The 14,274-nt window shown below is 40.8% G+C and overlaps 1 protein-coding gene across 1 annotated transcript in view; it reads left to right on the top strand.

Moving 5' to 3' along the window:
- SLC22A3 (solute carrier family 22 member 3) overlaps positions 1–14,274 on the top strand; it is a 95,185-nt gene that overhangs the window by 50,722 nt on the left and 30,189 nt on the right. The window contains exons 3-5 of the mRNA XM_046669665.1: positions 29–183; positions 1,767–1,935; positions 2,805–2,922. Of these exons, the coding sequence (XP_046525621.1) occupies positions 29–183; positions 1,767–1,935; positions 2,805–2,922 (442 nt within the window). The remainder of the gene's footprint in view (positions 1–28; positions 184–1,766; positions 1,936–2,804; positions 2,923–14,274) is intronic.

Below are 14,274 nucleotides of genomic sequence, written 5' to 3'. Positions count from 1 at the left end.
TCTCTTTTCCTCTCTCTTTCTCAAAAAGGTATGGCAGAATAGTGGTTTACTTGATATCCTGTTTCGGTGTTGGCATCACTGGTGTCGTGGTGGCATTTGCACCGAATTTCCCTGTGTTTGTGGTCTTCCGCTTCCTACAAGGCGTGTTTGGGAAGGGGACGTGGATAACCTGCTATGTGATTGGTAAGCATTGCGACGCCTCCTTGTCTGTTGGAGAACCAGGTTAGATGGGTGAGAAGTACCGACTAGTCAGCCTTCCTCCCGCGTGCAGCAGCCATTATTTCTGCAAATAGGAGGGTTCGGGGGCAAGATTCTGACTTTTTAGAAATTAAAATGCCACCTGACTTTGGGAACCAAATCTGGAAATCACAAAATACGTGGGCGAACCACTTTCTAGCACTGCCATACTGTTAACACCGGTCTCTTGCATTGCTTTCTTAGAGATTTATTTTTATAAAAATTTCAGTAGTTCCTTGAGACATTAAAGCATTTTCGGTGTATTTCTGATGTAGTGTGAGATGACATTTCTGTGTTCTCAAATATTATTTCTTTAATTCTCTTCCTTCTGTACAAGTGGAGATCTTTGTAACCATGCGGGAGAAGTTCTTTCACGACCCTTTGCTATTTTCCATAACTAGAAAGTTTGACTTTCTGGGTGTGAAAGAAAGAAAACTTCTCTTTGCTCAGATTACTAGGAAAAGTCCAAGCTGCTGCTTTGGCTCTGTTTCCAGTAGTGTCCAGGGCTGGCCACCTACTCTAAGAGTCATGGTGGATTCAGGACCAGGGAAATGTAGATGCTCCTCTTCGATTATCGCTCCAGATCTTTGGGCTTCCGCTCTTTTCTGTTACTGCTAACCAGTCCCTCCCCAAGCAGTGCCCACTTTGGAGACTCTTCAAAGATATTTCTATGGGCAGGGGAGGAGAGAGAGTCTAGGAGGACTGACTGTCAATGGCTGGGGCAGGAGGGATAACTTTGGGATACGAAGTGTTTTTAAGGAGACGCAAGTCTACGTGAATTTTTAAAGTTCTGATCTTAGGGCAACAATAATGTAGCATCCTATCCAAGGATGATCAGAATAGAATTAGTGACAGAACCCGATTAGTGGGAGGAGAGGGGAAGGAAAGTCTGCGAGCAATAAAAATCCCTGTATTGAATGTTATTAAATATTAAATATTAAATTTAAATGATATTAAATATTTAAATATTAAAAGATATTTAAATATATTTAAATATGATATTTAAAGGAATATCATATAAATGAACAGTCCAACACTGTGGAGAGAGTTATCATTTGGTAGAAACTATCTTGTGATAGTGAAAAATTATTTGTAGAGTCTAATGTTCATAATGGATCTCCTCAAGAGACTATAATATGCAAATCTTCAGAGGTCCAGTGATAAAATCTAGCCAGTTTATTTATCTTTTGATGGTTACAGTTACCTTTCAGAATAGTTGTTATTTAAGCTTTTCTAAGCCAATACATACATTCTTCATACTCCTCTACTGTGCCCAGAAGAGTGCTGGGCTGGCTGTGTAGGAGGAGAGAGAAATGTTTGTTGATAATGGGCAGAGAAAAGAGGGAGAGGAGCGCACTTTCATGACCTGGAGAGCACATCTCTGTCATGTCGGCGAGTATGGATGTCTTGGTGTCTTTAAGAGTCCTCGAATATTCTAGACATACTGATGGATGTGATGGGTGGGATGTTTCTGTTTATTTTGGAGCTGATCTTGAGCTTCCCTAACCTCTCTGTTTGTCTTCCTTCAGTGACAGAAATAGTGGGTTCAAAGCAAAGGCGGATTGTGGGAATAGTCATTCAAATGTTCTTCACGCTTGGAATCATAATTCTCCCTGGAATTGCCTACTTTATCCCCAATTGGCAAGGGATCCAGCTAGCCATAACGCTGCCCAACTTTCTCTTCCTCCTTTATTACTGGTAACGTGGTTTTAGTCATTGTCGCATTTATACTTATTGCACAGAAACGTAGAATGTCTGCTTCCAACCAACACGAAAATGAGAGCAATTAAGGAGATTTTCCAACATCTCCGGAATGGCTATGGGCTTTGAGAACTTATAGACAATTTGAGAATTTATAGAGATTATGTATTGATTATTTGATTAATAGTTGTTATTAAAATAAATAAAGTACCAAAACACAAAATTCTAAGTAGTGCATTGCATTATATTTTGTTATTTTGTAATATCTTCGTGAAAACTATAAGGCAACAAACAATATCTGCCAGTATTTCAACATGTAAATTAAATGCAATGAAATCAATTTGCTTCTCTGTATGTCCTCATAAGCAAATTAATATTACTCAGGAATTCTCTGAGGAATAAGAAAATGTTAAGTGCGTCAGAAAATAAAGTTACCGGAAAGCTACAGGTGTACGCATTCAACTCTTATTAGAGTGAACATATTTGAAACACTCCTCTAATTTGATTTTAATATAAGGGAAAATCAGTTTACATAAATTGGTTGTTAACTTTTACCTAAATGCTCATTAAATCTCAGTTCCTTTCATAACCAAGGACACTATCTTCTAGGCTAGCCTGGTCTTGCAAGAGTAACATAATACAGATTATTTTTATTACGAGCAACGGTCCAGCTATCAAGTGAGCATTTTTTCCTTCCATCTAAACTTGCAAAGCTAATCTACATTTCAGAGAGCCTATTCTAAACCCTCAGAATCTCCTAAACTTGTATCTAATTGCCAGATCCATTTTGATAGAGAAACTCAAGTCGTAAATTTTTAGGTTCTGGAATTCCTAGGCGTGACTCAGAAAAGTCTTCTTCTTACCAGGGTGGTGCCTGAATCTCCCCGCTGGCTGATTACTCGAAAGAAAGGAGATAAAGCCTTAAAAATACTGAGGAGCATTGCCAAATGCAATGGAAAATATCTCTCACCAAGTTACTCGGAGGTAATTTTCTTTATTATTCATAACAAATATTGTTAAAGTGGGTGAATTAATTTGTCACTTATAGACCTATTATCAGGCATCTGACTACATCACTTTTAGTTTGGCTTTTAAAAAGAAAAAGAAAAACCTTGGGGAAAATCATAAGATGTATTAAGGAAGAAATAATTGTGAAGTCGTAATAGCATTAGAGTTGAGGTTAATTGGGCATTTAGTCCATATTTTAATAGGTGCATGAAGTTACGTGAATTGTTAGACCTTACTTACTATAGGCCCCATAGTATTTAATCTTTCATCTTGATTGCACAAACTATAAATCTTTTCTTGACATTCAGTTTAGTCTAAAGGTTTGTCTTTAAATTTAGTCTTGAAATATTATTTATTTGAACCAGAGCTTGAGCAATAATGTAGTATTTCAGCCTTTAGTCTTACGTGGGCTGGCTGGCCTACCTGCCTTTCCTCCCTCCCCATCTCTCTCCCTCCCTCCCTCCCTTCCTTCCATTCTTCCTTCCTCCAGCAAAGACTTTTGGGGTGCCTCTGTATCACTGCACTAAGAGAAATAGGTGGGGAGAGGGGTAGCTGAAAACTCATTCTTTGCCCTTTACAAGATTTGATATGCCGTTGAAGACATAGCATATATATTTGAAGCAACCTCTGAATAGCATATAAGAAATATGTGACAAAGCTTTAGCTGCAAAGAATAAGTGAATGGAGAATAACAGAAGGCTTTCTATAAAAGGAATAATGGAGAAGAATTTTTGGAAGATATGAATCTTGATATAAACCTTGAAGAATATTAGGTTGCCATCATTATTTTCTTCATGGTATTCAGTTTGTTGTGATAGAAAAGTTCTGATAAGAAACAGGTTTTGTTGGTTTTATTGTCACTTTCTCAGGCTGCTAGAACTTGGTCAGATATATGTGGATTTCTGCCTTCTCCCCCAACTCTCACAGGCAAACTGGCCAGTTGTCACCGTCGGAAGTAGATTAATGATGTACCTTGAAGTTTACAGATCATAAAATACATGGTAAAGATAAAACATGACCTGTTTTAACCACTAAGACTAGTCAATCCTTGTCATCCTTTGAGCACATTTGAGCTGTGTATTCCCTTTAGGAGAAAAAAAATCCCACTGCCCTCCCAGCTTGCTCTCATCACATTCTCTATCGGTCCTCAGAGCTGGAGCAAATGTATGATAATTGGTACTCAATTTTAAGAGTCAAATGAATATTTTTGCTATTCATTCAGCAGTATCCTGAAGATCTTGCACTTGTAGTCCCAGAGCTAAGCATATGTAAGGTCTAAATCCAGGTTTTAAGAAGATAGAAAAAATAGTTGTATGCTGATAGCTTCTGAAATGAAATGCTGCCTTAACCAGGCATGTCATGTGTCATCGTGAGTATTGCTGAGAGGCCAGAGGATGGTTCCCAGGAGCAGCTGCTGTTACACATCTGCATGTCCAGTTCAACTCCGTTCCCCTCCACCGCTGACCCGCTTCTAATTCGTGAGCGCCACAGAGATGATTCCAACAGGAAGTAGTTCAATGCTCTGTGTGGCTGTGCTTGAAAAAGGTCATGAGCTGTGGGATGCAGTGACTTCCAAGACATTTTAACTCTAGTTTTAAGCAGTTAGACAGTTTTCAATGGTTCTCCATTCAAAAGCCAGGTTTGAAGCGGGATTTCCATTTCCCCGGGGAATTAACTCTAGCATCCTAGCTACCACTTCAGCGTTCTGTTACCAAAGCCAAGACTTGGTTTTTGTTTGTTTTTCTTATTCCAATGAGTTTTTACTTTATTCTGATTTTTTCTTTTTGAAATTTTATCATGGGAAATCAAACATGTTCAAGAAGAGAAAAGAGCTTAATGAATCTCTTTATGCACGTCACCCAGATCCTACAAGTACCAACTTAGGACAAATCTTATTTTTTCTGCACTCCACATTCTCCCTTCATTTACTGATAAAGAATCTTATGCTAGGTATCACATCACTTCATCTTGTAATATTTCAGATTGTCCTTCTAAAATAGAAACACATCAACGTTTCCTTGAGTCTGCGACTCCGTGTGTACTGTCCTCAGGCTACTGCTAAATAAATGACAAAATGTATTTATTTTGCCCTTAACATTGAATCCAAAAAGCACACTTTGATCCAGCTATGAGTACTGATAGTCAGTGTGATAAGAGCACATGGGAGAGCAGTGGTATATAAAATATAAAAATTATCTCAATACTACTAAGGAAACATAATTGACCATAATTTCTTAATGCCAGATATCAAGTCAGTGTTTCCAATTCCCTGATGGCCATAGTGTCTACAGCTTGTTTGTTTACGTTAGGCTCCTAATGATGTTTATGTTTGGTGATTGATTGATATGCCTCTTCGGTCTTCTTTAGTCTATAGGTTCCTGCTCTTTTTCTTTTCCTTGCAACTTTGAGAGTGAGAACGCTAGTTTTTTGTTTGTTTGTTTTCCTGTAGAGTTTTCTGCAGTCTAAATTTTGTTGATTCCATCTCTTAGGATCCTTTAACATGACCCTCTGTTTCTTGTGTTCCCTGTAAATTGGTAGTTAAATCTGGAACTTAGGTTCAAGTCTGATATTTTTGGCAAGGCTACTTCGTAAGTGGCTTCGTACATTTCCATTCAGAGGTACCTAGTGTCTGTCTGCCTGCCTCTTCTTTTGTCATGTTAGCTGCCCTGCCACTGATCATCATTGCCTGGATTAATTAATTCGCCAGAGGTTGCAAAATGACAATATTCCCATTTTATCATGATTTCTTCATTTGCTACTGGAATGCTTGTGTAAAGACTGACTTTTCCCGTCAACTGTTGGACTACTCTGAGATGTAGCTCCTACAGGAAAGCAGGATACAAGCCTAATTTTTTCTTTCTTTTCAAAATAAGGAACTGGTTCCCTATAGTCTCCAAAAGTGACCATGCATTGTATGTGGTGGGGTTTTAAGCTCCTTATGAGCTCCTGGGTTTAAACATATTGTGGATGTTCATTCGTTGCAATTATTGTTATTATCCTTACTGGGGCTCAAGTTGCCCCCCTTCGGACAGACGAAGCTCATTGTTGGTTCCCGAGTCCCTCTCCCACACCTCTAGTAGTTTCTGAACACTTCTTTGCTTGCTGGCATGACAAGATTTTCTAGGCTCATCTTGTAAGTTCCAGTCTCACACTTGGAATCATCCGCTTCCCCAAGGGTGCTTTGATTTTTGAAACAAACGTCTTCAGACTCAACCCACCCATCTCTATCCTTTTTTAATTGTACAACATAAGCAGAAAAGTGCTGTCTTTAAAAAGAGAAGAAGTTAACATTTCAGTTTAAAACATCTTGCTAATAGCTTAATTGAGTCAAATTATAGGTCCAAACATAGTTTTCTATTTCAGAGATTCTAATGTTCCCACAAAACATAATAAAATGCAAAATACCTCTTTACAATACTCAGAAACACTGGGCAGTTCTGCAGGCATTTTACTGGAAATCTAGTGCCAAATCAGACTAGGATCCTATTATAGTTTTTGTGTAATGTGTCAATTACTCATATGTTGGGGACTCAAATAACTATTGCCCATGTCATTGTTAGGATCGCCTTGAACCTTGTATTTACATAGTCGTTCAACCTTCAGAGTCCTTCGCTGCCGTCACAGCTGGTACCCCTGCTCTCTGGATATGACCTCAGGCTGATTGCCCAGCACTCTCTTCACTTTTCACAGAACCTCTTTTCAGCAAATCCTGACATTTGGAAGAAGTTAGTGCCATGTAAATTAGCTCATCCTTCAAGACCTCTCCAATTCCCGTCTCATCCTAGGGGCGCACATCATGAGTTGCAGTGGAGGTTAGAAGGAACTGGAAAGAATCTGCTTCAGTTGAAAACACCCACAGGAGGTCTGGCAGCTCTGTGCTCTCCTCTCATCATAAGAGCCTTGGCTGCCTCCCAACCCTAGCCTGTTGCATCACTTGCACCAGAGGTTCTGGTCTGTTTTAGGGGAACTGAAAGACCTAGCTTAGAATGACCCACGGATGCTCCATGTTACAGAAGATAACGTAAATTCACTACAAATCAGCATTAACACCAATAAATCCCCCGGGCTTTAGTAAATGGAAGGAAGATATGGGAAGAAATAAGTACAATAGATTTGATTCCAACATTAACCAGGTGGGTTATTCTGAGTGTTGGCTGTCCTATAAATAATCCCCATTATATTTCATGTAGACATTACTAATTTCATGGGTGGATAAACTATGGCTCCCCGTCTCAGTGGTCCCTAGGCTTCCATTTGCCAGAATTCCTAGCTGGCCTCTGATTGTGTTGAAGAGATAGCTAGAAGGTAGAAATTCAGGTGATCAGAACATCAGGCTCTCTGAATATACCAACAGTGTAACTGTTATTCACTGAAAAGAAAAGTCCAAAAATCAAAAACCAGTGCAAATGAGGCAAATGGGTTGAGCTCATAGGAAGTTAAGTAGAAAGTAGAGTGAATCAAAGGATGAGTGGGATGTTAAACAATCGGGAGTTACCCAACACAGAAGGATGATTAGTTTAGACACCTAAATGGGTGCATTTGCGTGCTACAATGTTAAGGCACATTTGGAAAAATGAAAACCAAACCTTTGGCAAGTCTGCAATAGTTACAGCACAGGCACAACTACAGCACAACAGTGTCTCCCAATGTCTTTAAGGGTATCCCTAGTCATCCTCTGACCCAGAGGGGCGCTTGCATGAAGAGAGCTCTTTCCTGCCTTGGTCAAGCCCTCTGTGTTGTTCATAAGGCAAAATTCTTACATGTTCCAATGAAATTTCTCTTTGGCATCAATTTGACATTACTTGTTACTATCTGCCTGTTCCTTGTAGTGTGTCGTTTCTTGCCTTACACCTAGTCAGTTACCCGTGGATCCAACTTTCCATTCTCATCCAGTAGACATGCAATGGTACTGTGTGTATAGATGAGCAGTGCCCTGGATGGCAGTGCTAGTCTGAAGAGATGGCCATTGCCCTACAAGCTGAATGTGTGTGCTTGTCAAAATCAATAAGGAATGGGCAAGGATTTGAGAGGGCTCAAGGTTTTGGCAGCAGTAAGCAGGTCTGTTGGTAAGTAGGGGAGAGCTGGGATTGTTTCTTAGTGACCTTTTCTCACCGTGAAGTGGTGCTGTCTATGACAGACTGTGCTATTGTTCTCAGCTCTTCACCCGCTCTCTATAAGAGGATTACACATCCTGTCATGGCTGGGGGACTTGCAGCAGGCAGGTATACCTCCCCACTGAGTCAGGCTCAGCCGCCTGACTTGATGGCCCAAGGAGCAAAAGTGGCAGGGTACCAGTTTTGAGCAGGAGTTGTAAAGGCATCGTGAGTTTCTGACAGCTCTCTTGCTCTTTCCATCTGCCACAAGAGCAACATATCCCAAATTGGGCTGTTCCTTCAGTGTGGGTCTCAGAACGAGAAGAGCTACAACTTCAAGTGGAGCTGCAGCAGCCCACCTGCAGCTGCCATACGAAACGTGGCCGAGAGTAACTGTTTCCTGAATGTGTCTCAGGATGCTACAGAGATATAAGGGTGTTTGTTTCTGCAGCCAAAGCTGACTAATAGAGTTGATCATAATAGAACTGGTTCAACTGCAGGAGTAGGGTTTAGTGATTCAACACATTTTCCGTTATCTAGATGACGTCAGATTGTGGTAGATTAGGTCATTGTTTGAAATAGTCACATCTTCCCCCTCATTTCCATTGGATGAAAATACTTCCTGGCTCCACTGATATAGGGCATGGCAATGTGACTTGTTTTGGTCTCATGGCGGGTGGAACGTACTTCCTGCCCTTGGTCATGTTAGTGGCTTTGGCTGATGGTCGGTTATCAGATGCAATGCAATAGGGTCTTGAAATGTGCTTGTATGATTGGGCTTGATCTCTGCACTTCAGCCATCGCTGTGAGAAGAACATTGCAAGGCTTGCCCACAGCCCCAGAGGAGGCTGAGAGATAGTTGAAGCAGAGTTACTCTAGCAAAGCTTCCCCAAACCCAGATAAGCAATCTCCCAGCCAACCCACAGACAAGTGAGCTAAATGAATGCTTAGTATTTTATGCCACTAAGATTGATGGTTGCTATAGCATTATTTATCAATAGGCAACTGATACACTGATTAAACAGCCACTGTCACTTACTGACCTGGATCATACAACTACATAGGTAACTGTGGCAGCATTTTTTATTTTTTATTTTTTTTAAAGGATTTTAAAGACCCTTATCCTAAAGATCCCTCTCCGCTCCCTGCCCCTCCACATCTTACCTTCGTATGGGATATGCTCATGGAAAATAGTAGGTTACAACTTTACTTAACAAAGAGCCTCTAATGCTACAGAACTGAATGTGTCCATATTTATTAGTGATACTGTTATGCTCTGTTGGTGCAATAAACCTATAAGGCTTAATTATAATTTCCTTGTTTTTATGGTATACCTATATAGTTCATTGTTCATAGCTAATCTACAGCTTATTAAGTGCGAGTACCAGATATTAAATTGATATTCATGCATAAACATGCTTATGGGCAGTTCCCATGGTGTCATGTTTAGGTGACATCAAGAACTGACATTTGGGCTTTCTGATCCCAAAAGGACCATCATCAATATAAATGATCCCACTCTTTGATATATTCCCAAAGTAGAAAAGATTAAAACCCTCTTAGAAAATGCCAGGTTAATCTTCAGATCACCTTAGTTGCCAGAGAGACTTCCAACTTTTAACAGCGCCATCTTTTCTATATTTTAATGAATCATCACACAAACACCAAGATGGCCACAGAGGGGGACTTTCCAGCTTTGGGAATGTCTGTTTCTGACATTTCCTTTCAAAGGAGGATTTTTATAAATAGCATTTTTGTTCTTCCAAGAGAGGAACCACACCATGATTCTGGCTTTCGTGAAGCCCAAGGGGCTGTGTGCTATTTTAGTCCAAATATTGTGCTGTCTTTGTTAACTGTTGTGTTTAATTATTATTTCAGACTTGGGACTTAAAAACTCTCTGCATGGAATTCATTTAAAAGATCCAGAGAAAGTAAGTTAGGCCCCTCGGGGGCTCTGGTTCAGTGACCATGTCAGGAGTGGGAAAAGAGAAGTCTAGAAAATGGTAAAGGCTGTTGAAAAGTCTCTGGAAACTGATACAATGTTTTCCTTTAATAGTGGTAAAGCTTCACTCTTGGACTTTGCACAGTGAGTGGTGCCAAGTCTACTAGCAAAGCTGTCATCCTTAAAATGACACATAAAAATGATTGCTGGAATATGCATGCTGCCACATTAGCTTTAATTTAAAATATTCTTGAATGCATAAAAAATGTCAGACACTCCATATACCAAACATAAAATGGACTTTTGGAGCGGGGAATTAATTTAATAGTATTCCTCTTAAATACGTTTTTGGAAAGAGCCTGAGTTCTATAAATGGCCTATATTCAAATAGATTATTCTAATTAGTTCCCATGTCTTTAACCTTTTGAAAATAAAACAATATTGAATGAAAAGGGAAAAATGTTTATGCTATAGTAAAAATCCATGAAAACGGTGCTGATGGACTGTTGAATCCAGAATGAGTTCCTATCCTAAGCTGGGTGATTAAATAGAAAGTTCCTTCCACTAAAAACATTTAGCCTAAAATCTTCCAGGTCAGTGGACTCTCATTTAACCTACACAAATATTGAGGGGAAGATGTTCCAGAGCATCATATGGCTTTAATTGAACTAGAAATCTAAGTGACATATCCTTCAAAGAATGAGATTACGGCCTTGGCGTGGGCGAGGCAGATTTTCAGGAGGCTGCGCCCAAGAGAAGCATTTTGAGCAAAGAACCCTGGAGAGTCAAGGCCTTCTCTCCCACTCCCTTACACTCACCTTCCACCCCTTCTTGAAATAACTGGACTCTCCTTTTGTCAAAATCTTAACTATTTCATTGAAATACAAGGTAAAGCTTAAAAAGTATTCATGAGAACTGTGAAAGGAGAACACTCAGAATTCCTGTTAAATGCCCTCCCTCCATGTGTCTAGTCCTATCAGACAATCCTGGTGTCTGAGGACACATTACTAATGAGTCATTGGGTCTACAGAACCCAGGACAACAGCGTACCCAGAGGGTGACTAGGAGGGTGACCAGCTGTCCTGTTTGCCTAAGACTGGGGAGATTCCTGGGATGTGAGAGTTTCAGAGAAAGTCTCAGGCAAACTAGGACGAGCTGGTCACCCCGTGACTAGGTCAGTCCTCGTCTTCCTGGCTATGCTCAGAGGAAGATACCAAAGGCTTACATTTGTTGGCTTCCCAAGTCACTCCAACCCACCCATGGACCTTGATGCCTATGAGAAGATATGGGGATGCCTGCCCTGACTAGAGGGTGGGGCCTGGAATTTCCCAGTATCAGATGGATGCTGCCGAGACCCCAGGAGCCTACCAAGCTTCCATTTTCTTCCTCAGTTTCTAGTTTTTTGTTTTTTTAACAGCCTTTATTTGAAGTTCCCACATAAAGTTATATGGATTTTTAAACCACCGTCTTGACGTATGATAAGCACAAAAAGCTGTACATATTGGATGTCTACAATTTGCTGAATCTCTAGTTTTTACTCTATTTCTTAATCTGATCTTGAACCCTAGCCCACTGGGCTGGGTCCCTGGCCCCCTGCTTAATTTCTGCCTGTTCTTTCTCCCTGAAAGTAGGATCCTGTTACTCATGTCTTTACTCATCCATTGTCTTAGAGCCAGATGCTGCGCCCTCTTGATGACTGTTACGTGCTCTTTCTAGAGACTGTTGCTGCCGAGAACCCATTCTCTAGACGTGTCCCAGACCATAGACAGCAGTGTTGCCCATGCATGTGTGCCTCTCCCCCGACACTTCCCTCTCCACCTGGAGGAACTAGCCCCATTCTTGACGAGGCTCAGAGCCAAAGCCCCTTCCATTGGCACTCGGTCTACTGTTGAGATTCCAGCAAACCTCACAGGCAAGGCTGTGTGGATTATGATACCGGGGGAGCGTTCCAAGCTTTATATAGTGACATTTAGAGTCACATCCCTCGTCATTCATTAGTTATGTCATGGGGAATCCTGGACTCCTCCTTTTTTCCTTCTCAAAGGCTAATCCTGCCCTTTAGGCCAACAGTCCTCCCTGGCCACCCCCAACACCCCTGAGAGAAGCATTCGCCTTTTTCTGGCCTAGCCCGAGTCCTGGGGGCATTACAAACAAAATTAAAATATGAAGCAAACAAATAAGCCACCCAGCTTATTTTATTCTGTTAGTCTTGGTTGCTCTCTTTAGTGAGAATTGTGAAAATGCCTATCTTCAATTATTTTAATTCTGGGTCTCTCTTTAACAGAGTAGGGGAGGGCATTTTCTTTCTCTTTTTCTTTTTTGAGCGTTTGCTAAGGGAATGGCCTTCTAACGCCGTCTTTGAAATCTTCACACTCATCTGCGTGAGCGAGAAAGACGGTCAGCTTTTTCAAGTGTTTTGTTCCTGTGCCATTTGGCCTATTCTTGTGTTTTGGCAAAACTAGTTTCTGCAATCCAAATCACTGTGCTTTCCTACTGCAAACAAATAAGAAAATACTAGCTCTTTGTAAAACCGTTGCCTGCTGTGGAGGCAATAATGGGTGCAACTTCCAGAATCCTGCATGTCCAGCTCCTGGCTGGAATTCTTGGGTGTTGTTCCCAATGCAGAGCTGCTGTTACCATGACAGTGCTGTTCGCTAGGTCTTCGACCCACCAGGAAAATTGCCTTTCTTCATGAAATAATCCTAAGAGAAGAGTTGTGGGCTGGGAGCAGGTGGAATTCTCTAGGGCTGAGTTCGTTGTCAATGTACCCAGACATGCTCCTTTGATACAGATAAATGCAGGAGAAAATTGTGCTTAATAAAAAGAGAGAGAGAGCACACTCAGATCCATTTGTTTCAGTCCCTCGAGGTCCCATCCAGGAAGATGATAAAAAAGACATCAGATGCTTGATTTGCATGGGATAAATCCTCTCTTCCCTAGGACAAATGAAAATGCAGATCCATCTAACAGATGGCTGGATGAAGAACATCCGGGTTGTGTTGCCACAGCAACGCTTCTTCTTGTGGATGCAGATGCAAGTAGGACAAGGCCCGCGAAATCCCGAGATGGCTAGATTTCTTGGTTTGGAACAAATAATATGGATTTGCGCTGTTTTCTTTGAATTTGGCCCTATCAGAGGGAAGGAAGTATAATTTAATGTACAGAAAGGGGACCTGGTTGAGAGGAAGGCTTCTTTCTCCAAATAGTGAATGCACCTTTCTTAAGGGGACTGCATAAAAGAGTCCTGAAAACATGGAGAAGTCTTTGTATCCTTCCCAGGAGAAAACCATAGAGAATATTGGGAAATGGCCAGAACCAAGGACACTTTTTCTGCTAGAGGGACCTTTCACATAAAAGCAAAGTTTATCACCTTCCTTCGTAATGGGCATGGAGGGTGGCCAGAGAGGAAACCCTACAAGCTGATTTGGACATTCTTGCTAATACATTCCTGTGGCCCAGCAGCTGTAACCTCAGCCCCCGAGTTGATGGAAGAATCAAGTGGCAGTCCGCCTCAGTGGGCCACAGATCCTTGGGGACTATGGAGTTATTGCAAAAGTCCACAAAACATTTGCAACCAAGCCTTGTCTGTAGAATGAATTAATACGTCTTGGATAAATGCGTACTGTTTTTTCAGATGACAGTAGATACAGTTGTGGTTAATAATTACTAACGAATTGAAAAGTGTTGTTCAGTTTTTAGTAAATTTGTGTCATTGTGTGATCTCAATGAACAGAAATTAAAAGCACAAGTCCTATCGTGGGCAACCATTAAATTCTTTGACATTAAGTGGAAATCCTCATACTCGAAAAGGTTGAGTCACTGATCTGTAAGCACAAACAGGGTTAGTCTCCATTGTTGAAACACCCTTTCCTGGGCTTTCAGAGTTAAGGTTATAAGATGTTATCAAGGAAAGCTAAAGGACTCTGTGGAGTCTTGACAAACATAGAATTCTTAACAACTTCCAAGATTCATTCATTTTTTTTTATCCCATCAAATAAACTCAAGTTCCTTATATTCTGCTCTTCTGCTGACCTTTAAGACAAGTTCTACGAGTTTAGTAGGAAGAGTTGAGCAACTTGGTGTGCAATTGCCTTCTATGTCTCAAAGGTAATTCCTTGTTTTCTTTTCCCGCCTGCCTTTCAGAGCCAACACACCACTAATAGTTTAGATCTTGAGGAAGACTAGGAGGGCTTGTTGAGTGAATACTCAGCACCTTTCTTTTTGTGGCACAGAGTGCAATAGAGATTAAGTACTCACCCGCATATTTTGATCAATAGTGTAGTCTCTAAGCTT

The sequence above is a fragment of the Equus quagga genome, chromosome 8 (assembly GCF_021613505.1).
Source record: "Equus quagga isolate Etosha38 chromosome 8, UCLA_HA_Equagga_1.0, whole genome shotgun sequence".
In the NCBI taxonomy this organism is placed as follows: domain Eukaryota; kingdom Metazoa; phylum Chordata; class Mammalia; order Perissodactyla; family Equidae; genus Equus; species Equus quagga.
Note: the sequence above shows the minus strand (reverse complement) of the source record. Positions and strands in the feature narration are given on the sequence as shown.